General features: G+C 41.0%; 1 protein-coding gene and 3 long non-coding RNA genes across 19 annotated transcripts; 1 reads left to right on the top strand and 3 right to left on the bottom strand.

The window, feature by feature from the left end:
* Positions 1-339: 339 nt before the first annotated feature.
* LOC6617486 (obg-like ATPase 1) lies at positions 340-3,464 on the bottom strand. Of its 2 annotated transcripts, none has more exons than XM_002041767.2 (6): positions 3,388-3,464; positions 3,286-3,330; positions 2,953-3,143; positions 1,954-2,014; positions 1,368-1,749; positions 340-1,101 (listed from the first exon to the last, which is right to left on the bottom strand). In XM_002041767.2, exons 3-6 carry the CDS (start codon positions 3,131-3,133, stop codon positions 532-534), a joined length of 1,194 nt encoding a protein of 397 aa, XP_002041803.1. In that variant the 5' UTR covers positions 3,134-3,143; positions 3,286-3,330; positions 3,388-3,464; the 3' UTR covers positions 340-531. The 2 variants fall into 2 exon arrangements, with proteins under 2 accessions (XP_002041803.1, XP_032581210.1); XM_032725319.1 differs by having other exon boundaries at positions 3,398-3,442.
* Positions 3,465-10,424: 6,960 nt separating this feature from the next.
* LOC116802234 lies at positions 10,425-13,483 on the bottom strand. 12 transcript variants are annotated; one of them, XR_004362589.1, is made up of 4 exons: positions 12,124-12,138; positions 11,472-11,561; positions 10,797-10,986; positions 10,425-10,733 (listed from the first exon to the last, which is right to left on the bottom strand). It is a non-coding gene; the product is annotated as an uncharacterized LOC116802234 (long non-coding RNA). The 12 variants fall into 12 exon arrangements; XR_004362591.1 differs by lacking the exons at positions 11,472-11,561; positions 12,124-12,138 and adding an exon at positions 13,469-13,483; XR_004362585.1 differs by lacking the exons at positions 11,472-11,561; positions 12,124-12,138 and adding an exon at positions 12,350-12,941.
* LOC116802235 lies at positions 12,136-16,462 on the top strand. Of its 4 annotated transcripts, none has more exons than XR_004362598.1 (3): positions 12,136-12,224; positions 12,934-14,880; positions 15,018-16,462. It is a non-coding gene; the product is annotated as an uncharacterized LOC116802235 (long non-coding RNA). The 4 variants fall into 4 exon arrangements; XR_004362597.1 differs by lacking the exon at positions 12,136-12,224 and adding an exon at positions 12,779-12,871; XR_004362599.1 differs by lacking the exon at positions 12,136-12,224 and adding an exon at positions 12,784-12,875 and having other exon boundaries at positions 12,934-13,188.
* A 1,000-nt stretch (positions 16,463-17,462) lies between these two features.
* Positions 17,463-18,494, bottom strand: LOC116802241. The gene is made up of 2 exons (XR_004362608.1): positions 18,404-18,494; positions 17,463-18,315 (listed from the first exon to the last, which is right to left on the bottom strand). It is a non-coding gene; the product is annotated as an uncharacterized LOC116802241 (long non-coding RNA).
* Positions 18,495-26,989: the final 8,495 nt, after the last annotated feature.

Raw genomic sequence — 26,989 nt, 5'->3', positions numbered from 1 at the left:
TCTGGTGGCAAAGAGGTTTGCACAGGTGTTTCCAGCAGCAACTTTGCCAGCATGATTAAAAAGTTTTGCAACGGCGCAGCAATAGAAATCTGAGACTTCGGTTACCAGAATGTCAATGCCTGACAAGGGATATGTCATTGCTTATTGTTTGCTGCTAGCAAGGAGCAAAGGGATAGCAACACAATACTAGCACTTTCCGAATCTCCAACCTAATTTTATGACTTGCATGTGTCAAAATCTTTTACCCATGACAAATGACCATATAGCCATAAAGTATCACTGTAGCTTCAAATGGTGTTCAAGATAACCCGCCTGTTACCATAACAAACAACGACTGGGTTTGTGTGTCACAAGCGTGTTTACATAGCGTACAAAAAAAAGGAAATTCAAAATGCATTTTCAGGCCTCGAACATGAGAGTGAGGGATGTGGTAATGAGGAGCTAGCCTCTGGCGAAGCGAAACATCTGGGAGTACAAGATCAAGTTAATGTACAGAACGGTGGACATGGCGATGATCATGGCCAAACGGTATCATTTCTTCTTGGCATCCTTGAGGCCAGCTCCGGCGTTGAACTTAAAGAAGATGATGTCGCCGTCCTCGACGGTGTAGTTGCGTCCCTGTTGGCGATACTTGCCAGCGGCCTTGGCATTCGCCTCACTGCCCTCCGCCTTGAAGTCCTCGAAGTGCATCACCTCGGCCATAATGAAGCCTTTCTCGAAGTCGGTGTGAATGCGTCCGGCGGCCTGGGGAGCCTTGGTGCCCTTCTGGATGGTCCAGGCCTTCACTTCATCCGGTCCGGCGGTGAAGAAGTACTCTAGCTGCAGGCCCTTGTAGCCCGTCACAACGATCTTCTCCAGCATGCTCTTGCACTTGGTCTCCGTCTCGTAGGCCTTGCGCTCCAGCTCGTCCTTTTCGGTTAGCTGGTGCTCGAAGGCGCCGGAGAAGGGAATGAGCAGTGCTCCGGGATCGTTCTTGTCGATCCATTCCTTGATCTTCGGCAGCCACTTGTTCTTCTTGCGGATGAAGTCCTTGTCCGAGAGGTTCACCAGGTAGATGACCGGTTTGGAGGTCAGGAACAGATACTTGTTCAAGGCCTCAATCTGAAAGAACAAAGTAGTGGTAGCGTCAATAAGAACGGGAGGGAAAATCACAAGGTCAAACGAAAAAATCCACAGATTTCGCTGTTTTGTTGGCAAACAAATAGGGACGATAATAACAACAAGGAATGAAAGCACGAATACAAATGCATACTTAATTAATAAATTTAGAATACAATATTTTATGGATATACTATTCTTTTTAAATGGTAGGGAATAACAAGAAGCGTTAATGCCACCTAGCGGATGTGGATTGTTTTCGTACTTACATCATGGGCATTCCAGTCCTCGAAGCGCAGATGCCGCTTTTGGTCGATGAGAATCTCCTTGATCTTCAGCATCGAATCGTATTCGGGCTTGAGCTTCTTGTCGCCGCCGCGGGCCACCACCTTCTCCAGTTTGTCCAAGTTCTTGAGCAGATTCTCCTCGTCCTTAAGGCGCAGCTCCTCGGAGATGATCTCCAGATCGCGCACCGGATCCACCTCGCCCTCCACGTGGGTCACATCCGGATCCTCGAAGGCGCGGCACAAGTGGAAAATGGCATCGCAGGCGCTGATGTGCGAGAGGAAGTCGTTTCCAAGTCCCTGACCCTCGGCGGCTCCCTTCACCAAGCCAGCAATGTCCACGACGTTCAGATATGCAGGAACCACACTAGTTTTTAAATATTTATTACTTTCGATTGTGCAGAACTTTTTTATTTAACTTAATAAGCAATTGACAAGAATATAATAAAAACAACAAGTTCCGCAACTTGTTACGCGTTTTAAATGTGTTTCATGACGCAGGTTCATGATTTTTTTACAAGCAATGACAAACTAAAATTTGGATGAAAGGGATTTGTATGCTCCAACTTACCTGGCCGGCTTGTGGTACTCCACCAGGTAATCGAAACGCTCATCGGGCACCGGAACACGACGTGTGGGTAAGGCAAAAGTCATCGGCGGCAGCATCAGCAGGAACAGATGAAAAGAAGAGGTGAGACGCATGTTAGTCGGGCTGACTTGGCTGGGCGCAGAAATGCAAAATACAAGAATATGAAAAACAAAAACGATTGGCAGCCCGGCAGCATCAGCGGCCAATCATGGCAATTTTCTATAATTTTGCGCCATCCGCAAAGGGGCAGCGAAACCAAAATGAAGTCGCTCACAAATAAAAAGCCCAGGAAAATGAAACCGAAGCTAACCGAAGGCGGGGGCAATTTGCATATTGGAAACTGGATCTGATAAAATTGCTAAGGCCGTGACACGCCCCCAACGCGAAGGACAGTGGAGCATGGTTAGCTCAACTGTTAAAGATGCCTTAAATGAGTAGAAAAAGGGTTTCTTAACTAATTTATAGAGTTGAGTGCAAGATGAAACTAAGAAACTATCTGTTACTCCTATAGTCCAAAAGGAATGGATACATGAGACAACTCAGTATGAGATACTTAGTAAGGATAATCTAAGATATAAATGATTTTAGCTTAAAGTTTGCTAAAGTTTAAGTTTTCGAGCTTTAAAATGGATCGGAATTATCTACAATTCAAGACTATAATACCATAATTCATGGCCATAGCATGAAGATTGTCATAGAATGCCCTACTTAGCTGCGAGTCTCAGGGATGTGTGTTCCCTATCGAGGCTCCACTGTGGCTATTTTAGAAGGTCCAGTCGAGAGAGCAATTTGGAATTAGAAGCGGCGGCGGTTGCTCCTGGAGGCCATTGTTGCATCGCCGGCATAAAAATTATATTCCACGAGATGATTACAATGATCGAGGAAATTGCCACCGCCCGCAGGTTCGCCTGGTAATTGGCCAGATATATGTATATATATAAAGAAATATATATATATATGTATATGTTGGGGAATACTTATTCTCATTCGGCTTGATGGTGCAGAAAGGGAAGTTCTCCGCGGGGGCGGCACTTTGGGTCAGAACGTTGAAAAAAGTGGACTTGCCCACGTTGGGAACGCCAACGATTCCGATTCTCAGATTCGTTCCAATTCTGCCGATCAGCGGCTTGCGCTCCGGTTCGTCGTGCTTCTTGGGCGGCATCTTCGTTGATCTGCGGTGATATGGCAAGTCGTTAGAAACATATATCCGATTAATTAGGTATGTAAATACATATATATGCATTCATTCAGATAGATGGCAACTATTTTTATATGCTGCCGGACATAACCTCACTTTGCCGGCTGCTAACGCACCTTTTCACTAAACGCGTGGATGCTGTCCGCTGAACTCAGCTCCAGCTGTGGATGAAGTTTAGGTTAGTTATTGCCAAATGAACTTTAGCCCTTGTTATTTACAAATATTTACGAAAATTTAAGCGTCCGCTGGTTTTTGCGGCTGACGGCGTGGAAGGAAAGAGAGCGAGCGAGATGGGTATATATCAGTCAGCTGTTGTCGCGCAGGGTTGCATGGCGCCTAGCGCCCCCGGGCGGGGGAAATAAGCGATTCAGCTTGGCACCGCAGGCGCTAGGGGGCGCCAGCGGGCAGGGCGCGTAATTTGAATTTCGCTCGAGGGCTATGTTATTATCGTACTGGAATTTCAACATTTTTCAAAAGGTTTGACGTCTTCTACTATAATCATTGTGCGGGCATAAGTTTACTTGTGAAACTGCTTTACTCAAAGGGAATTGGTTAATAAGGGAAACCTATTTAATGCCTTTATATTATTATATTGCTTCCTAATTAGGTCCTTCAAATTATACCAAATATATTGTTGTTATAATATTGTACCCTATTTTATGGAGAACTATGCAATAACTGACAAGCCTCTCAAGCAATGTGATCAATTTGATGGTTTAATTTTGTCTAGATATACTGGTCGTGTTCCTCTTCCCAACGCCTTTAATTTTAGACCAGGTTTTCAGGTAAAAGCGATCGAGTTAACTGTCAAGGTCGTCGGGCCGACGCACGTACACGCAATTTGGCGGTTTAGTGAAAAGCCCGCAATAATCAATAATTTCGCATAATTAGCGAACCGATCGGCGGATCGATTCCCTGGCTTTATGGCCAACTGAAACGCAATCCGCGCGATGGGTAGAAAAACGAAAAGGCGTCGTGAGGGAAGACCAATGGTGGTTTGGGGGATCAGGTTTGTTGATCTTTTGCGATTGTTGGCAATCGATTTGGATCGTTGGTCGATGCGCTTTGATTGATTCCCTGGTCCGCGTTTATGGCCCTAATTAAAAGATCCGTTATGCGTGATCGGTCTACCTTTCAGTATTCGAATATCATGTGCGTGCTAGAAAACTTACTTATAATTTCACGCTGTCTTGCCTCCTCGTCCAGTTTCTTTATTCAAGGCATCTCTTTGCGGTTGTCCGACCGTTTAAAAATCCATTTGCAACTGACCCTGGACAACTGTTTTTCGTATTTATTTTCTTTCTTTTTTGTCCACTGGGGCATGTAATACCTTTGTAATGTTTGTGCACAAAACCGCAGGAGGAGAGTTCCTTGCGGTCCACGCCTGCTGACGATTGAAAGTTTTTCGATCGATTTGTGGTTTTATGCTCTTATAAACAACCTGCATTCTGATCCTCAAATACTATCTTATTGGTTGTGTATGTTTATTGAAATATCAATGAAGCAACGATTTTAACAAAAATCAACAATTAAGATTACATACTTTCTTATTATTACTTTCTTATATTAGATTACAAATAAAACACATGAATGAAATCGACATATATAAAGTATTTAACAATACGCAGCAAAGTTCCATTTTCACAAATTTCCCAGAAATTCATTATGAAATATATACTTTCGAAACAATTCCAAGGACTCTGCGCTGCGCCCAAAAGTTATTAAATTTCCAGCATGATTACTTAACGCTAAGCCGGCTTATTTTGCATATTGTTTGTTGTTTGGTTAATTAAGCTGACTTTTAATTGCCTTTTATTGCACTTAATTATTGGAGTCGGGTAGAAAATGGTGCCCGCATAAGGTCGCTGGCGAAAGAACGTGGTTGGGGCACGTAGCGGGGGCCTCATAAATTTGTATACATATGACTGGCTAATTGCGGTTCCCGCGGAATTAGCCCAACGAGCCACCACGCATCTCGATTTCCACTCCCATTCGCACCCACATTACGCGCGGGGCGTGGCCACAAAAAAAATGTGAAAGAAGGGGGCCAGGGCATCTGGGGGCGTGGCCGCGGGGGCAGGTGGAAACGGTCGCCACCAAACAGAAATGAACTGAATGCATACAAAACATCGGCAGCGAGTTTCAATGAGCCAAGCTCATTCGTTTCCAGCTTGTTGCTCCAATTAAAAAAGTGGTAACAGAAAAAAAAAAAAAACAACTGGAAATGTGGCAAAAACAAATACAACAACCAACAACAGCAAGCTATTCATATTCATAACCATTTGGCGGTTGGTTTTTTATTGCCTTTAATTATAACGTGGCCCGTATTCAAATTGTTCTGGCTTGGAAAATTTTCAGAAGCAAACAAAAGACTTAGGATACGAACTCGACTGATCTTTAAGCAACATTTGGTGGGTGGAGAAGTTCAATTGGGTGGAAAGGGATAAATATAACATTTTAATCTAGACAAGCCCGAAAAAACATACTAAGAAATATTTTTAAATAAAAGGTAAATTCTATTGTTATATATAAGTTATATATATATACATACTTTGTTTATACAAATGAAAGAAACAAAAGTGAATTTAAAGTATTCGATTTTACCTACATTTCTTTTTATTGATAAATTTTGCAATTTATTTGTAATTTCTTTATTTTATAATTCGCTCTCCGATCAAACTTAATAAATCTGTTAACTTAACTTATCTACAGTTATCTTCGGCATCGGATTGCTTCTTTGATCCTCCCCCATTCTCCATGTTCCTCTCTCCTCGACCCACACTTATATTTTATCCAGACCATTTGCATAACGATCTTAACTAACTGGGGGTATCCATATTCACATCCATATCCATATCGGAGGCAACGTCAAGTGCATCCTCCCTAATAGCCGCGACCGTCATGCAAATTGCAACTGCTGCAAGACTTATAACGATGTGCCATCAATGCATCAGCTGCCAAATTACATGTTGCAGGCCACCGAGAGAAATTATGAATTATTACAGAAAATAAGAAAATAAGAAAAGCAAAGGAGGGAAAATGCATGCATGGAAACTAAGACAAGGATCTGCATGAGGATGGCATAGAGTTCAAAGGATGGGGTATAAATTTGGGATATAAATTAGAGGAAGTGAAAAGGTGCCGCAAAGAGGGTCGCTCGTGTGTCATTGTTATAGAAAAAGCCTGACACCGGAACGGACAAAAAATATGTATATATATTCGTTTTATTTTTTGTATTCCGAACATATGAAATATATAAATGGGGCGTTTCCCTGGCCACGCCTCCAGCCACACGGTCCGAAAATGGAAATCGTAATAAACGCAATAATAATCATGAGCTGGGAAAACAACAATGCGCTAAGGCAGAAATAAAAAATATATTTATATGACGACGAACCCAATGGATATGGTAAACGAAAGCCACCCTTATTATTTGATTTACTCAGCACCACCTCCGCCGGATAACCGAATTATAAACACATAGGTGCACCACCATGTAGCATCCAGCACGTGATGCCCTTCCTGGCGTTTTCCTCTTCTTTTTTTAGTTTTTGGCTCCTCTGAGTGCTCCTCCTGCTGCTGCCCTAGTCCTTCAGCCATTTCCCCGTTGTTGTATTAAGCGATTATCACCGCAGGACACTAATCGAATCGAATCGAATCGAAATCGGAATCGGAGTCGGGGTAATAGTGGAGCGTGCTTGGCCCTAAGTTATCGTCTCTTTTCTTCCCGTATTTTTCCGGCAGCTGCCATCTGAATGGCATTTCCCGGCTTCAATAGCGATCATTGGTTGGAAAGGAGTCGAAATCAATTGCCATTGATTCGCAAATGTCAGAAGATAAGCTCAAGAAAACGTTTGCACTTGGGGCACATTTCGATGCGCAAGAACAAGATGGAAAATCTTTTCACAAAGTGGGTAAGGAAATTTAGGCTTTTGGCTATTGAACATTGTTTTCCATTACGAAATTGAATATTCCTGAATAACTGCTATGTTTATATAGAAATAAAAGTACAAATAATATTGCATTTTCGGGGCTTGCTGTTCCTAACTTTAAAAAGGTTGTTGTTAATTCTGTAGGCAAAATATTCGTAGTTATTATTCAATGAAATAAACCATTCATTTATTCATTAGAATGAAGAGTGCATCTGCTGCTTAGGAATGATTTTATAGCACAGCTTTGCCGATTGTATTATAGATAAGTAAAGTTCAACTGGTTTATAAAGAAATTCCAGCAGATCTGGCGAATCTGCGGAGGCAACTACACTTCACTGAGAAGCCCGCCTTATCTCCTGGGGGCAAATGGCGCATAATTTCCATTTGGAACGGCCATTTTTGCAACAGCAATTACTTTGGTAGCCTGAACCTGTCCCGGGGAAACCCCCTGCTCCCCGAACAATTTTCAGCGAACGCATTGCATTCGGTGTAGTTTTTGTTGTGCGAAAAAAAAGCGGCAATAAAAATTAAGTTGAAGTTGAATTTGAAATTCAGATGACGACGGCGACGGACGACGACGACGACTTGCCCAATTATTATTAATAATAGCAACAACAGCAGCAGCGGCAGCAACTTGAAGAAGCAGCAGCAGCAAGTTTCAGCAGGAAAAAAATGCAGAGGAAAAAAGTTAATAGGACCGCATTCATTAAATCCATTTAATGCACAGAGAGGCAAATTATTGCGCTAAAAGAAAAGCAACAACACACTTTGAAAAAAAGGCCAGCAGAAAAAACGAAATAATTGCAGTTGGCTGAACACCCCAAATGGCCAAGAAGAAGCAGAAAAAGTACGAAACGGCGACGTTCGGTCGGCGGCCATTAAAATGGCCAACGAATTGGCCAAAAGTGGGTTGGAAAGGGGCATGGGAAGGGGGCGGGTGGAGTTGCCAAGTCCAACTGGCCATGTAAACTGGCTTCGCGGCCTGTGCGAGCGAGAGAGACGGACAGACGCGAATAGAGCGAGATCGAAAACCGGTAGCTCCACTTTAATGAGCGCCAAACGCAAAGAAACAAAAATTCCAGCCAAAGGAGCAGCAGCCCCCAAAAAAAAACATAGGGTACTCCAAGGGGGTATTCCTCAAGGTCTTTTCTAGATCCATCAACAAAAAATCGTTAAATTGGGGTCACCAAAACTTATTAATAGCAAAAAAACAGATTGAAGTTAAATACAATTGAATAAAATGGCTTTTTAATAGTAGGATTCGTCTATTATTAATTTTCTTTAAAATTTTAAAATAATTATTTTTCAGTAAAAAAAGCACTTTAGAAGTACTTTTTATATTATTTTCCCATATAGATTAACAGGGTGCATCATGTTTCGGATTCGGAAAAATCGTAATATTTGTGCTACCCGCATTAATTACTTTCTGGGAAAACACGCGCGCCATTTTGGTTTGATGAATCTAGGGGGGCATTTCCTTCAGTCCATTTAAATTGTAATTTTCATTGACTTTCCTTTTGTGTATTTGTACAATTTTTTTTTTTTTTTTGCTTTTCGTTAGCCCCAAAAGATTCGCCATCTCTTTCTTAATCGTCAAACAATTTGCAAATCGCATGCAATTTTCCTGCCTTCTGACTTTTCCTCGTTACTGCCTTCGTGTTGTTGCATTTCCTGTCCCCCCCCCCCCCCACCTCCCACCCCTCCCCCCTTTCCCGACGCCACTGACCGACCATACCCGCATACGTTTTGTATATTACATGATCATTAATGAACTGCTCCAATTATAGAGAGCAAGGAGAAAAATTACAGACAAAAAAAGTACGTGAGGAATAAAACATACTTCCATATCTGGATTTCCATATTGCAAGAGGGTTGGGGCTTCTGGGGAGGCGCCTTGGTCATTTAAATTGTTGTTTTGCATGTGAACTCCACATTTTCCACACCTTTTAATTGACGGGCCCAAGCGAATCCATTCGGAATAGGACGAATGGCCAACGAGCGCGAGATGGTAAAAGGAAAATGGGAAATGGACTGGGGAAATGGAAAGGGGAAATAGGAAAATGGCTGAGCGGAAAGCCCCAGCTGCCCGTAGCAATTTCTGAGACTTTCCGCCGCGTTTCCGCCGCCAACTGGGCCACGTCATCGGATTCAATTGTCCAACGGAACCACGTGGATCCGATAGACAGATTGGGTATCTGTATCTGTACTTCGAGCACCTAGGAGAGGTTTTCAAAATAAATCAGTTGTCATTGGAAAAGCAAGTGGTAAAATACTTGAATTTAAACGAATCTTTCGCAAGCTAAAAATTGTTATATAGATGAGAGAATACCGTTTTGAGCAGCTAATTACCAATGCTAAACATTCCTATCACTTTTTGACGGGTTTTGGAAAGTTAATTTTGAACACAGTTTGATTGGAAATTTAATTACGAGGGTTTTCTTTCCAGATTTTGAATGTTATTTTTTATGTTGTACCTAAAAAACTGATTATTTTATGACGGAAATTCGGCAATTCGTAAATCTATGTAAATTAAAATTGTTACTCTTCTCCAAGCGGAAGCTGTGTTTACGTTAAGTTTGGGTTGCTTATATTAGCGGGTAGCTAAGTGCTGGCAAAAGCAATGACAAAAACAAAGACAAAGGAAATGCCGACGAGATGGAGAATTGAAATTTGTTTACAAACTGTGGAAGGGAGCTATGTTCATGGGTTGGATAACATGTATATTATTTACGAATTGAATTTTTTCATAACTTGGGTAAAAATTGACATAGAGATGCAAGAATAACTGTTTTGAGCAGCTAATTATCACTGCTAACGATCTCTATCACTTCTTGAAGAATTTAGGAAAATTAATTTTTGGGTCAATTTTCGCATTTTTTGTAAGGGGTAACATCATTAAAATTTGCAAAAAATTGACAAAAAATAGAATTTTCATTTGTGGATACAGTTCGATTGGAAATTTAAATACGAATACAACGAGATATGGCATTCCATATTCAGGTAATTATTTTTAAAGTTCTTGCAACAAAACTGATTATTTGATGACCGAAATTCAGAAACACAACATTTGCCAAAAACTTGATATTTACAAACGGAATTTTCGACATAACTTCGCTGAAAATTGCCATAACGATAAAAGAATAACTGTTTTGAGCAGCTTATTACCAGTGCTAACGACCCCTTTCACTTTTTGAAGAATTTAGGAAAATTAATTTTTGGGTCAATTCTCGCATTTTTTGTAAATTTGCAATAAATGGCAAAAAATTTAAATATCCAGTTTTAAATACCGTTTAATTGGAAATTTTGTTACGAGCTCAACGAGGTATGGCATTCTATATTTGAACCTTTATTGGGAATGTTCTGACAAAAAACTGATTATTTTGTTCACTAAAAAGACAGAGGATGATAATTTCGAAACCAATAAAAACAAAAGCAGTGCATAAAATGCTAATTTGGTATAACGAATGCAAAGCTGTGAATTTTGAACAGCAGGCAGAATTGCGTTTCAAATCTCTACTCTTTCGGGGCCAACGGTAGCGTAGAGCACGGCATCGTTGGCATCACTGCCATTATTGGTTTTTCCTGGCTTTCTTATCAGCATTTCTACGACGCCGATGGCGTTCATCGCTCGCCTGAAATGATACAAATTAATAATCTCCATAATATGAATGTTCAATTCAAAAATGAATGCGTACCTTTTTACGGTAGCGACCTTTCTGCGATCTTGATAAAGCCTTCCACGAAACCGCAGCTCTTGATACGATAACGCGTTGTTGTTTTAGGGCTCGATGTTTTCTACGGTATGTAGCCACAAATTCAAAAAATGGATTGATCGAAGCCATTTTCCTTTTTTCTATAGAATATTGTAGATTTTTGAATCAAATTCTAAAAAGAAAAGGAGAGGGGAGTTTAATATGGTATTTATTTGTTGTATAATAACTGTAATTTTTATTTTTATTTGTAAGAATTTTAAATAACCTGATGTGTCTTACAACTGTACCAAGTAACGAATGGGGTTCGAATAACCGAATTGCTAGCTGTATACGTGTACTGCAAACCCCACGCCAACTAGATGGAATAAAGTTAGATTTGATCAAAACGACGCCGACGGATTCGCCGGTCAAAAAATAGAATTCGCATTTTTGAACACAGTTTGATTGGAAATTTAATTACGAGCTCAGCGAGGTATAACATTCCATATTCAGGCTATTATTTTTAAAGTTGTGGCAAAAAAACGGAATCTTTGATGTACGAAATTTGGAAACACGGCTCTTGCCAAAAACTTGATATTTACAATCGGAATTTTCGTTATAACTTCTCTGAAAATTGTCATATAGATGAAAAAATAACTGTTTTGAGCAGCTAATTACCAGTGCTAACGATCTCTATCACTTCTTGAAGAATTTAGGAAAATTAATTTTTGGGTCAATTTTCGCATTTTTTGTAAGGGGTAACATCATCTAAATTTGCAAAAAATGTCCAAAAAAAAGAATTTCCATTTGTGCATACAGTTCGATTGGGAATTTAAATACGAACTTATCGCGGTATTGCATTCCATATTCAGGCAATCATTTTTTAAGTTGTGTCTAAAAAACTGATTATTTTATGACCAAAATCCGGACAAGCGGACTTTGCGGACTTTAATCATAACATAGCGGCCTTAAAAGCTCATAAAGATGAGACACAATTCAAACGGAAAATAAATATCGAGCTCAACGGGCTTTTACCAAATGTTTTGGTCAAAATAGTGATTTTTTTGGGGAAAAATGTATACAAATTATTGCCGTGATTCCAGAGGGCGTTACTTGGGAAAATACTTGTCAATCACGGCGGAGCTCTGGAATAAACCCACTGACGCAACAAATTGGAAGGAGAGCGTTATGCAAGCCCAAGTCAGTAGCAGGTTATATTCGTTCGATTGGCACTCAATCAGCCGCCTGAAATATATCTGCCAGATCTAAAATCCCAACCGAACGACCCAATGAATAAAACGCATTCCGTCACGTAAGACGCGATTGGCACCTGCGTGGAGAGTCAATGAAATCGATGGAATCGACTTAATATTGGCCCGAATCGAATAGCCGGGCTAAGAGCGAACTAACGGTTAGCGGGCCATTTCGCAGGTAAGTTAATAATGCCCAGAGCCCCGCGGGAAATTGCAGAGAACGAAAAGCCAGCGCATTCGTAATTGAGCTTATTATTATTTTTTTTGTTTTTGTGTGTGTGTGTGTGTTGCTTGTATGATTACGTTTTAGCAGCTTTCTTTTCGCTCGAAATGACGCATTTTGTGCCGTCCAGCAAAATGGCAACAATCGCGGAATCGCAAAATCGCGCGTCAGAAAGAGATGGCTGGCTGGCTGAAGCGGCGGCGTTTCGCGATTGGATTGGAAGAAACTGAACAGAAAATACAAAAAAAAATACAAAAAAATAACAAAAAACCGGCCCGCTGGCGCACACACATTCGCACAAACAGCAACATCCACAGCAACCAGCAACATGCACACCAGCAACTAGCAACTAGCAACATGCAGCAGAAGCAGCCGCAGCAGCAACACGCGGACAACGCCTTCCAACGTGACTGATTGCCACTTGGCACGCAAGCCAAAGGAAGCCAGAGCCACGTTGCCAAAGTTACTGCAGTCAGTGGTTTGGCTAAAAAAAAAAAAGAAAACAGCCCCCCACCTCCACGCCTTCAGCGCAGCCCCTGTGAAAGCCGCGCCATTGTGGCCAAAAGCAATGGCCGTCAAAAGCCGCTGTTGTTTACCATTTTGTGCGTGTGTGCTGCGTTTTATTTGCTGCTGGCATGCAAACTCAAGCCCCCTTTTTTTTCAGCCACACCAGATCCTCAGGTCTCTTGGGCGAAAAAAAAATAAAAGGAAAACTGGTTAGATAGCAGGAGTACACCGCCCCACGCCCCCCCTTTTGAGGGGGGAAAACTCGTTGGATGCTCCGCCAAGATGATTGACTTCTGCTGTTACACTTTAAGCAGCAGCCATCGCTGCCGATGGGTACTATATGCACGTGGATCGGCCAATTATATAGGCTGACTATCTACGGAGAGTGTGCAAAATGAAGCTTACTTTCAAGGTGTGAAATTAAAACTTTTCAAATAACATATACAAATAAGTGCTTGGGAGTTAGGTAGCAAACGCAATTTGTGTGCACCTATTAATATTCAGAATATTCACAATTCATTTATAATATTTTAAAACTGCTCTTGATATCTAGTAATTATTTGTAGTACAGCTTTAATGATTATCCTGTGTGTTTTTAAGCAGTCGTAAGTAACTTTTATACTATATATATATAAACAGTTAACGATCATGATTTGATCTCTTTGTGGCAACAACTTTGGCTAAGAATATACTTTTCCCAGATCTGTCAAATTCTAGGGTATCAGCCGCTTCGTCTTGGCCAAGTTTAGATCGCCCTGGCTAGTGTGGCTTTTTGTCTCTGCCCGATGCCCGATCAAGTCAGAATCTCTGGCCCGACTGCAACTGGGGATCAAAATGCTGCCGTTGTTATTGTAATTTTTTATGATAATTTGCGGAATTTTGTTTGCTGCCGTTGAGCGTGATTACAAGCATTGGACTCTTGGCCATCGGCCTGGTGTTGTTGTTGTTCTTTTCCTTTTTTTTTTTTTTTGGCCCGAAGGCACTGGTATCCGATTCGCAGGGGCCAGTTTCCAGACTTGGGGCCATCGAAGCATTGTTATTAGGCGCATCTTATCGACAGGAAGCGATCATCGCACATTGGAATGGCTTCGGTTTCGCAGCAAGACCTTTCCCCCCCCCTCGCCGCGCTGAATGGCCGTGGTATTGGGAAAAGCCCCCTTTATTAACCCCCTTTTTATGACTGCCACTGATTGCTGGCTGTGCACTTGTTGTTGCAGTTAGCTGCCGTTGCCATTTGCAGTTGCTTATTAAATGGATTTCGTTGTATTATTAAGTTCTCTGGCATTCGTGGAAATTGTTACTTAGCCAGCAACTGGTTGTGGTTGTTGTGCTACTGCATTGCAGTGATACTCGCAATTTTCCATCTCGATTTGGCATTGTTCGTGCCCGAGCAGCAGCATCCACAATCCGACAATCCGGCTAACCGACAAATCCAGCAATTCAACTGGGCCACAACAGATGCCCAGATACATTTAGTGGCTTTGTTTCACTGGCTCCCCCGCCAAAGTGTGAATAAATGCATATTAATCTGGCGCTGTTTTGCCTTAATTATTTATCATTACTTGGTTTAGGCCAAGTAATTGCCAACTGCAAGTTTCCCTTTTTTTTTTTTTGGTTTTTTTTTATTTTTTCTCTGCACCAGCTGGCAAAATGGCAAATAGAGACGTTAGATTTGGACCAGAGATTTTGTTGGAAATCATAGAGGAAAGTTGCAACTCAATTTTAGCTTGACTGCGTTGCCTTACCCACTTTTTGAACACAATTACGGTGCATTTTGCATTTTAAATGGTGTGAATCGAAATTTGAACTTTCATTAGGTATTATTAGGATTTTCTTGGCATCATAAGCTACTGGAATATATGAGTCTTTGAATTCTCGCCTTTCCAATATAATTTCTACATCGTAGGTCAGCCAAGTCTATTCACAAGATAAATATGGAAAAATATGTTCCCTAAATTCTGGGTTCCATTATGACAGCGCCATTAGATCAATCATTCAACTATTTGCACACAGCTTGAGTTGAGGGAATTACGCTGAAGGACCGACCGACCTCCTGACGACCTGAGAGGTCCTAGCACGTGCTCCTTGCCATGCCCCCTCCAGGGTAATCAATCTTTCAATTACTCAAACAGCGCGCGAAAATTACGCTTTTCATTTTTGGCAACCAGCCAGGATATATAATAATTTTCAATGTTTTTTTCTTAAATCAAATTATTCGCCAACTGGTAACTGTTATTCCAGGCAGCTGCAGCAAGGACACCGAGGACATGGAGGACTCGGGACAGGATGCTTGAAAAACGATACTCGAGCGCATTGTTGCCGATAATTATATAGTGCGTCGATGTCGATCCAGCACCCAGATTCCGAATTCAGATGCCGAGGAGCGATTGGTGCGGCTCCTGCGCAATCCATCAGGAAATCGGTGAATCACCCAGTCGCAAGCACATGGCTTCCGCTCGCCAGGACACTCGAGTCGCTCGCAGCACCAAGTTTCTATGATGGCACACATTCCCGGCACCCCGGGCTCCGATTTTTTTTCCTTTTGGGTGCTGTGAAAGCGCTTCCGGCCGGGCTCTATAATTATATTAGTGCGGAATTCAATGCCCGAAAAGGGTGCACTACTAACATACAACATGAGCTGGCGAGTCCTGCGTCGAAAGTCCTGCGTAATTACGACAAATCACAGACAGCGTAATAGAATTCAAGAGCTAGTGCCAGATTTTACACTAGGAGAAATATATATTTATTTAATTCATTAGTTAGTTGAAAAGCTTAATTAATCCGTAACCCCAAAGATGAACAATACATTTTTAAATATAATACATGATTGCTTGCTTAAATCAGTATGAATGCAAGTATTAAACAAAATATTTATAATATTACATTAAGATCAAGAGAATGGTTCAATATTTGCCGGCAGAAAACATGTCGTTTGTTTTTTATAAATATATTTACATGTTTAAATCCATTAAGGATCTCCGAAGGACGACACTTCCGGTTTGCCCTAAAAATTATCTAATTCCTATTTGCTTTTGGTACTGAAGAGCGTAAAATCGCTGCACTTAGGCAATTGGCAATTGGCTCACCCTAAATCCATATTGCAGCAGTATATTATTTGCCTTTGGTTTTCACATACTTCCGGTTTGACATGTGACAGGCAGCGTGTCCTTGCCCCCCGCTCTCTCCTCCCTCCACGCCCGTTGCCCATGTGCCGAGTGGGCGTGTCACGCCCGCCCGTCAAATGAATCGCTGCTCCCCACCTCCTCTTCGGGATGCAAAAACAACAAAAAAGGAGGAAGAGAAAAAAAAGCAAAATGAAAGCAGGAGCAAAAAATAATAATGAAAACCCGCGCCAGAAATGGGCCGGCTGTCGAAGGTCCTGGCCGGGCCGGGCGTGGCAGGATCCGGGGTTTTGCACCTCGTCATCGCCCCGCTCCTGTTTTCCTGCTCCTGCCGCTGCTGCTGCATTTTTAAAGGAGCTCGCTCGCGTTTGTCGCTCGTCGCACAATTGGCACGCCCGTCCCGCCTTCGCCGCCGCCTCCTATTCGACTCTCTGCATCTCGCTGCCCAGCATCGGGAATGTCCTTTGTCCTTTGGCCAGGTCCTGTTAATGGCCCGGCCCTTTGGCTGCACAGCAAGAAAATATCAGCACAAGCAAAGGACTCTATTCACTTTACTGCATTTTTAAAATAACTTATAAGTAAATATATTTAAAATCCAAGTTATAAATTAAAATTACAATAGATAAAACTGCTTTAAAATTTTAAAAAATAATACATCTAACAGCTAAAACAAATATTTGCACTTTGAAGGTTAGAAGCTGATTAAATTATAGGTTTATATTTAGGTACTTTAGGTGTACTTTCATTTGATGATCTTATTCCACGATTTACTTTCATTTGACTAACTGAAAAGTTTACCACATTTATTCCAGTGTATCCACACAAAATCACACGAAGTGAAATACGCACAAGCGATGCCTGGAACGTGTCGACCTAATCAGCTGCGCGTCGTCCTCGTAATCCTTTTTGTGCATGAATACATATGGATATGGAATGAAATCATAATGCTGAACTCCCGTTCCGCCCATTTGGCCCTCTATTCGGGGGCGTGGCCAGTTGGCTGCATAATTGTGTGGGCGCTGATACACTTAAAAATTTTACTAGAAACCCATTTGACAATCTCTTCCGCATTCGCAGCTAATGCGGATCAGATACTTAACAGCAATGCGTCCTGGGGAGGAGTTTCCATTGTGGGTGGGTCCCAGTTATGACAGCCTAATCTGAAGGATATTTGGGGGATTCGCCGGAAATCTTTTACGAATTGGTTTACGATGGCATTTGGGTATTAACATTAAATGGCTGGTAGTTTGGTACTTAGAAAAGCGGGGGAGGAGCGAAAGGGGTGTGTTAATGCTGTTTCTGAGAGCTCTTAAATATGCTTTGCAATTTTTGTAATTTTTTGTAATTATATGCATAAATCCTATTCAAAATAAAATACATTATGTTCCCACAAATAAGATCTTATTTGCACTTATCACAATATATTTACAGCCTTCATAAATTATGAGAATCATAAGTAATGCAAATAGATCATACTAACTAAGCAGGTTTTAGTAATAAATCGTCTTTAAATTCAGTTCCCACAAAAATAAATAATTTCCAAAATTGAAAAAACATGCAGAAATCCCAACAAATATTATTTTATTTTAGTAAATATTTTTAATGTAAAACCTTTAATTTTTTTTTAAATATAACTGACTGTTAAATAGAATCCAGAGCGCGAAACTGAGGCCATCTGGGGAAATGATGCATCCCCTTGAATCGATTCAGTGACTGCGGCATTTGGGCCAAGTTTTGTGGCCAATGGTTTCGACCTGGCCTGTACTTATCGCAATTACACGGTGGCAACATGCCACAGCAAGTGGCACGTTGCACAGAAAAGTGCGTGTGTGTCGCAGCATTAAAAGTAGACAAATAGAACAAAAATATATTAAATGGTAAATGGTTAAAAAATAAGGTAGAAAAAGGGTTGCCAGGTGCGTGACAACGAGATGAGAATGAAAATGCTCGTCTGCCCGTTGACGTTTTTCCATTGCACGCATATGGCGGTTATTATACTAGTTTACTACTTTTTTTTTCGTACCGCACTCGAAATGCGTTTTTCAATTTGCAGTTAAATGGCAGTTAGAAAAGTACACGCGAACCCTGAGATACAGCCGCTTTTGACTTCTCCGTTGACCGCAAAGGCGATTACCAAGGTCCATCAAGCATGGAAAAAATGGAAAACAAAAAAAAAGCAGTTTAAAAAAACTGGTCTAAAAAATAGAAGGCAATGGGGAGGCAGATGGCCAAACAGATTGGTGGGCCAAGAAAAAGAAGCCGAGCTAAGTGAAGCCAATCGGCGGTCGTTGTTTGCCACAACAAACAATCGTTGGTTGGCCAGCGGAGGGTTAAGCCATCTGCTCTCTCTCTCGCACCCTCGGCTGGGCCATCTCTTTCGCACACGGTCTCCAACTATGCGTATCATCCATGGGACTCTTGGTTGAAAAGAAAAAAAAGAAACAAAACGAAATATATAGATAGATAGATATATAAACTGATTATTAACTTTAACCGCATAATTACAGGAGGAGGCGGTTCGGGGGCGTGGCACTCGTTCCGTTGACAGTTTTTTCTTCTACTTTTTCCCCATTTGTATCTCCAGTCAGTCATTGTCATATGGTTGGCTATATATATACTATATCTGAAAAAAGCCACTCATTGTCCCATTCGCATTTTTCACATTTTCCATTATAATTTTTGTATTCCTTTTTTTTTTGTTTGGTTCGTTTCGTTTATTTGCCATAATCACATATGCGACGAGCAATGTTTATTTAATTTCGCTCATTGTTGTCTGTTTATTATTATTTTTTTGTGCGCTATGCCTGTAATATAATCAGGGGGCCGTGGCACGCCCACTTTGGTCAGCGTTTTGTCGAACATTTTGCACACAAACGCTTAATTTTTTTCGTATTTTTTTTTTGTTATTCGATTTGTTATGGTTTTTTTATTGCGATGTTTGCACAAATTATATGTTGTAAACAAATCAAACAAAAAGTAATACAAGCCTGCATTGGTCGTTTGTATATTTAAGGGTTTAACTAAACCTGTAATCAAAAAACATTGAAGAAGTCTTAGAACTTGGTATAAAAAGAAAATAGTCAGAGATGATACAATTTTTATATATGATTATTCCGATAATGCTTCATAATTAAGTATTTAGATAATGAATATATGTGCATAATTTTCCTAAGCTTTTTCCTATGCTCACTTAATTTTAATAATAAATAAATATCCCAAGCTCGCTATTATAATTTTTTAATTATGCATAATGTTGCCAAAGTTTGGGCCACTCAGGCGATTCGCTTTGCATGCCAACAAAATCGAATTATGAATTATGCAAAAAATTAATAAAAAAAAATATAAGTTATAGAAAAGGGGAACGTCCGAATCAGTCAAGTGTTCATAATGCGTCGGTTTATTCAGGGGAAGTCGATTGAAAACGATGGATAAATGCCAATTGTGCTGAAAGTTCGTTAAGCAATTAAAAAGTTTGACAAAACACAACGAAATTAACGCACAAACACATCAGGCGCGATTTTCAATTTAAGCATTTGTGTTTATATCCTTTTCTGCATATTAAATAACCCCCCGGTTAAGTTTTTGTTTGCATTTATAGGTTTCGGTTTTTGTGTACAGCGAACGAAGGACATTGAATGCATATGTGGGTACCACATGCTGTGCGTGCTCCTTTGTTTGCCACCGATCCTTTTCGGCCAGGACACTTCTGCGGTTAGCCAGGGGGGGGGGGGGGGGGGGGGGGGGGGGGGGGGGGTGGAAAGGAGATGAGGAAGTAGCAGCAGCAGCAGCAGCAAAGGATCGCAATCCGAGGGATGCAGCATCATGCCAACTGCAATCTGGCCGATCGATTCGATCGATCAGACAAATGCCAGGCGACCGAAAACTGACAGCCATTATCATCGTTTATGGGGATTTACGAGCCTCACTCTGCCATCGGCAATTGTGTGTCCGGAAAATGGAAAATGGGAAATGCACAAATGGGCAGAGGGGCAGGAGAGCCCGGCCAGAAATTTGTCACTGTGAAAATTTGTCAGCGCATGTCGCGTAATTAGAAGGCCTCGCACACAACAACTGCAAAAACGGAGTTTTGGTAATTCGGAATTTTCCTTTAATTGATAAATTGTGTCGCATGCTGCGTTGTCCTCGACGCCGACCGCACGGCCATTGTGCTGCTGGAGTCGGGAGACAGGGGGACAGGGATTCTGGATTCAGGATACAGGACTACGGGTTCCGAACTACGAACTCCGAACTCCGGAGACTCTCATTGTCAGTTGCGTAAAGTTGACATTTATGCGTGTTATTGTCTGTCCCCTCGACGATTGAGCGTATCAATTACTTGGGCAAATACAATCGAGTCCGCAGCCTTCATAAAGGACTTTGACTCCTGTGTGCCAGTTTGTCTGCCATTTGTCCTTTTTGTAACTTTTTATTATTCTCATCTTTGGCACTTTTTGCCTGGCCATTTATGGCCATGTCTATTGTGCGGCCAGCAGAGGAGAATCTGTATGTCCTTTTTAATATTTCTTTTCTTCTTTTTTTTCGATTTGCCCACCGGTAACTACTTCCTGGAAGTCTCTATTACACCGAAAACTTACTGTCTGGTCCACAAGCGGCTCCTTTGAGGGCATCTGCGAAATAAGAGTGGTCAGGTCGAACAAAAGGCTAAACAAACTTTGCCTCAAGTTGCAGCAGTTAACTGCAAAATGTAGACATTGAGTCAACAATTAAATTAACCAATTAAATGCATACAAAGTCTACTAATCACTGTGGAAAATAAAACCAAATAAGATGTAAGATTTAAGTAAACATTTTATATTGATATAAAATATGAGTTAGATACATTAATTAGAGACAGCAAATATTATTATAAAAAAAGAAAACAAGAAAACCATTCATAGTTAATTTTTAATATAGCCTTAAAAACCATTGTTAACAAGCACAACACTTTAATGAAAGCTAACGAATCATTATTGGGCCATAAAAAGCCACAAAAAAGCGTTTAAAATGACTTTTGAATAAATACGTGTGTGTATTTATTAGAATTTTCCACTATTATCATTTTCAGCAGAGCTGTGCATGTGTGGATAGTGGTTGGCCATTGTTGGATAGTTAGATACCAAGTTTCTCGCATGCGGGGACATTTGTACGGCGGCCTTTGGCAAATTGCAAGGCAAGTCCAATCGCATCGAATCAAATGGAATGGAATGGAAACGAATCGAATTCGATTTAACTACTGCCAGTGCACACAAAACGACAATTGCCGATCATTTTCTAATTAAATCATTAAACTTAATAACCACTTGTCTCAGAGGCGAGTGGTCGACCAGAATGCCAACGACATGAGTCGTCAGTTTAGAATGTCTAGAAAGGGAGTTTAAAACGTTGAGAAAGGGTTGTGAATAGTCCTTTTCGAGCACCCAGGACACTGGTCAACTGTATGTCCAGGTAGTTACACCCTTCTCGCCCCTTCCTCGCCAGATTTGTGCTTCTGATTAATGCTAAATAATGGATTATGTCAAATTGCGTAAATGCCACGGGGTTCTTTTTTTCCCCTGCGGCTCTCATTGTCCTCGGTGTGACTGGCAAAATTCAATTACTGCAGTTTCAACCGGTCCATCGTTATGGTATTTTGAACTTTTCTTTAAATTAGCTGCTCGCTGGCACCACAAAATAGTTGACAGTCAGGGCACAGATTTCCGGCGCAAATTATTCTGCTCGAACGGCCAACGACAAATGATTTTCATTAGGATTGCGGGGAGGGGGGGAATGGGGAAGTTTTCCAAAAAGGAATCTAGAAGGTAGTCAGGGGTTATTGATTTTGAAATGGTAATGGTTAGGACATTTCAAGCAAAACTGAAGGATCAACTAGATATCAAGATATAATTTTGGAGCAAAATGAAATCATATCAGTCAGAGTTATGAAAGATATTAAGTAGATATATTCTAAGAAACTTTTTTTGAATACCTCTTAAATTGTGGGTTTCCTTAACGACTTTCAGCTAATTCCGTTTCCCATAATCAGCTAATTTGACTGCTTTTTCCGATTGCACGATTTCTTAGACCTTAATGACACCACCACTACCAACTGAAATCAGGTGACCAGGTGGGCGGATTGGATTTTTCCAAGGGCTTTCCACCGGTCGGCAATTTGTTGCACAATTCTATTTACGTAAGCAGAGCCGATGACTGCAGACGAGGATCGACACGCGATGCAGTGCAGCAGTGGAACCCACACATCTGTTGACACAACATACACACTGCCGGAATTACAGGGACTGCGATTGGGAATCGGACAACTGGCCAGGTTCCCCAGCTCAAAGGAGCAGACAATTGACGAGGAGCTGAAAAGCCGAAGCGGCATCGAAAACTTTTGCAGCTCTATAATTTCCACATGAAGGAAACAGAAAAATAATTATTAATGCGGCACATTTTTTATATATAGTATACAAGTATATATATATATTTTTATTGTGGCACCTCGTAGAGGCCATCGAATCCTGTTGAATAATTGAGAATGTCCTGCGGCGTTGGTGCGAAAGGCATGTGCGATATGATTTAAAATTTCCCAGGACACTCTTCTTCAAGTACTCGTATTTTTGTGATGGAAATATATTTCATAAACAAATGGAGGATAAGAAAAAGAAAGGAATAATCTCTTAAATCAACTACTTTCTTTGAAATAACTTTTTAGCTTAACCTTAATTATCCTTGCCTTGTTTAAATTATCATTCCCTACTTAGATTCTTGCAATAAATTTACGCAAATACTCCCAATGTTAGTTAGGGTATCAAAGGATATCCGATTGTTAAGACACCGAATGTTCACCTCACTTGCTAACCACATTTACTTTTTTACTGTATTTTTGTTACCAACTTTTCTTTAATGTTTTACCATAATTGTTGTTGGTCTTAACAAGCTACACGACAGCAGCGTCAAACCGCAAAATGTTCATGAGGACACATCACATGTAAAACAAAAAACAAAAAACACACAAGGACTACAATGAGATACCCGGAAAACTATAAAAAAAACCAAACTAATTGTAATACCTTTCATTTGAAAAATATTAATTATAAAGCACGGAAATTTTTAACTGCCAGCTGTGGACATGTGGAATTTCTGATCCGCTTTTCCACTTTTTTTTCGGTTTAGAGTACTAATTTCTTTTGGGTTTTCACGAATGCAATGTTGACAAGTGGGCGTGAATCGATATGGGAAAAATAAGAGTAGAAAATGGGAACGGGGCTAATTGTGAGAATTCGGACAAGTTGTGCGCGGGAAATCTGATAAAAACATATCCAAAAACACATGTTGCCAACAACCTTTTTGTATTTTGTCCATATTTTCTCCTTTTTTTTTTGTTTTTTTTGAAACCGAAGACTTATATTAGCAAGGAATGGCATTGGGAATCATCATCTAATGTGCGGATGATGGATGATAAGCCGACAAAATAGCTCGACACTCTCGCACTTCCTGTGCTCCTTTTATTTTGGCATTCCCATCTCGCAGCGCTCGTCTCCCGTTTCATCAATGGAAACTATATTATTGCAGCGTGGGAGCTCCAGGATCCCGGGCAGGATCAGGACCTGCACCCAGACGAATGTACCCACTACTCACTATATGAATGAAGATTCGCCCTGACACACGATACTACTTCAAATGGCAAGGAGCAGAGAACGAAACGAAAAAATGAAAAGGAAGGAAAGGAAGGGAAAGGACAGGACAGGAGACACTCACTCGGGTGCAGAAAAAGGATAATAACGAGGCTAATAGACGGTATCAAATTTAACTCTAGCAGATAATCATCTCGGGCCAAGGTAATTGTCTAAGGATACTTGACGCTGTGCCGGCAAGTGTTCTCCGCCGAGGTTAAGGAACTCCCAGCTCCTTCTCAACTCTTTGTATATCCTTTGAAACTTGGGTGCCGGGTCCTTTGTCCTCTGGCCTTGCGTGTCCTTCGGCTCCTCGTCCTCACTCCTTCCTGCCAGTTGGCTGCAATGAACCGGAGCAGATCCAATCTGACGTAATTAAATGCAACTGTCTGCCATCGATGGAGGCGCAGCTAGCAGGATCCTTTACTAATATCCTTTCCGCGATTGCGTGCCACAACTAAATGGCATTTGGAGTTTTGAAAATACGCGCTCAATTAGTTACACACAGAAGTATAAAGTAAAGATCAACTAAATTATTAAAAATATAACAAATATAGAATGTACTGGTTCATACAAAAGAAATTGCTCAAGTATATCCTTAAAATATTAAAGATATTTGCTGAGTTTGGGGACCCCGATCTTGGTACGTTATGTATTCCTTTCTGTTCCGTCCCCTCAAGCCTAGCCCCACTGTACTTGCAGTTTCTCAGCCGAAAATCCGCCAAGTGCGACTGACAGGACTGGGAACTCAACCCTTTCGGAACTTCCGCTCAAACGCACGCAGTCCAAAATGATAGGTTCGTCAATTGGAGACGCAGTCGAAATTAAATATTACCATTCGAAGAGTTGTTAACGAACTTATTAGGAGCAAGGGTAGTGCCATGCCGAATAAGTAACTATATACATATATGTATGTATATATTATATATGGAATACTGCGGCATATTCGTGTTTCTAACTAAAGCCAACTAAAGTAGCTGAACTTTCCGTCGAATAGATAGGTACACTTCTCGAGTACATTAAATAATTGCCTTATGAGTGGAATGAGTTGGTGAAGGGGTAAAGGGGTGAAGGGGTGTGGGGTAAAGGGGTTCAAAAAGGGGGCGGACTGGGCTGAGGGGGGTGTGGCTACGGTCCGATCCGGGCTATGGCTATGTCATGTGGCTGGGCCAAGCGACTAATTGAGCAATTAGTGGCTAAAAAGGCAACAATTGAGGCCATTTGCTGGGAAACCTGCGGGGAATTCGTAATGACTGCAAATGAATGGGAGAAGCCTTTTCGAGCACACCTTAAAGGTCGCGAAGTTTTGTCGGGAAAGCGGCAGTGGTAATATAATATAACCATTTTAAACTCTTAGATAATCACAGTTTCAGAAGCTTCAAGTTATTGGTGATCCTATTGCCAATATTTCGAAAAGGCTTCAGGATGGCATATCATGCTACATGTAGAACGTGTAGAAGATGAACCTGATCTAGGATTTTCTATTTCGTAACTTAACCTATGCAGATAACCAGATACAGGGAGGGGTCATTCGACATCTCTCACCGTGAAAAATAGAAACCGCAGGATAACAAATGCAATTTGCTTGAATGTTATTGCAGCCACAACAACACAACATTTATAATCAGAGGTCACAAAAAGTCTATATGTATATATATGGGAATATAGACGAAGGGAAAGAGCGTCGAAATCGCGTCGACAGTTAATGAGATTAAAACACCCAGCGGGTATCCTTTTGGTCTTGGTCGGTTATCCTGGCCCAGCGGGATATAACCGAATTGCGCAGTGCCAGACCAAAATTGAGAAGTCAAATCGAGGAGTGTGGGTCAGAAGGAAGGAAGCGCGGGGAAGAGTCGAAAAAAGGAACCCGGAGGGAAGTAGGGAATGCCAGGAATCCGCGACGAGAGCGCTGCATAAATCACTGCCATAAATTAGTTGGCTTTTAATTACGATTATTATGCTGATAATAGGGCGCATTTAACGCGCGATAAACATAAATAATCGTGTCAAATGCAAACAGATGTCGAAACAAGATGACAACGGAGATGCTCCAAACAACTTCAGCAACTCCAAATCACGGAGTCTCCATTCAGGCGACGACTAAGGATTCGAAAAGATAAAGATGAATACTATCGACTCCTCTAATGCCCTGTACTGTTTTAATGTTCAAAAAAGTCAATGGGATTTTAGAAATAAGATTAAGCAATTAATTTATAATTTTTTCTTTAATTTATAAATAGTCTTTCAATTTGAATATATTTAAATAATAAGTAACATTGCTAAGTTTCTAGTCTGGTTGTATATAGATAAACATAATAACTTTCTTTAGTATCTTAAAGTATTTCTTGAGAGGAGAAATACAACTCAACACTATAATAAAAACGGTATACTTTATTTGATCGAGTATTGCCTACAGGGTATGCAAATATTTTCTCTGCGCGGTTCATTTTTTTGCTTAATGAAAACAATGTGTGAACAAGATTTGTGAACGGGGGCAGTCGGGGGCGTGGCAACCATTAAAAGATTCCGGGGATGCCTTAAACATCTCGACGTTGACACTGTCTTGGAGTTTTGGGGATTGGATACCCTCGGATACGAGGGATCTGGATATGGCAGCGGGAATGGGAATGGGAATCGGAATGGGAATGGCAATGGGTGTGGAACTGATGAGGATCTCGTTTCTGGCGCCTAACTCCGCTCAAATGTGTGAAAATCATATTTTAATTAAAGTTCGCTGCTAATGATTTTGTCAGCGCCGCAGTGTCGCTCGTTTATCATCGTCGCCAATCCTTTGGCCCCACTCAACTGCAGGTCTACCTTGGTCTTTTCTGATTTATTCAGTTCCAACTCTGCTCCTTTGCCACTATATATGTATGCATATATGGTATATACAGACAGCCCATATCCTTTGCAAGGCGATGCCAAACGCATGTCCTGTCCTTTGTTTTATGTCGTTAGCTATCTCTTTTTTCACATGCCCCCTCCTTTTGTGTTTGTATTTTTCATTATTTTAATTTACAACTTGCACTCTTTTGAAATCCGAATCCTGCAGAGTGGGAGTGGTAGTGGGTGAGCATGAGCATGAGCATGAGGATATGGTGCCCAGCAGGATGCGGCTACCATGTGACACACAATACCCAGAAAACAGGAGTCATGGATTTCGAAAAGGAAGAGAGAGTTGCCTCATTTCAATTCACCACACTTGAGATTCCTTCGTGGAACACTTACCAAACGTTGCGTATGATTTATGACACGAATACAAAACCTTTTTTAACAAATTTGGGCAGATTATTAGAACATTGGGTCGTTTTAAAATTGAAATGCATAACATATAAATAGTTAAACAACAGCAGTAACTAAACACATTTAGCAGTCATTCTTCCATAAGTACCAAACCAGTAACAGTCCGACATTAATTCTTGATGGCTTTAAGTGAGCA

The sequence above is a fragment of the Drosophila sechellia genome, chromosome X (assembly GCF_004382195.2).
Source record: "Drosophila sechellia strain sech25 chromosome X, ASM438219v1, whole genome shotgun sequence".
Taxonomy (NCBI): Eukaryota; Metazoa; Arthropoda; class Insecta; order Diptera; family Drosophilidae; genus Drosophila; species Drosophila sechellia.
Note: the sequence above shows the minus strand (reverse complement) of the source record. Positions and strands in the feature narration are given on the sequence as shown.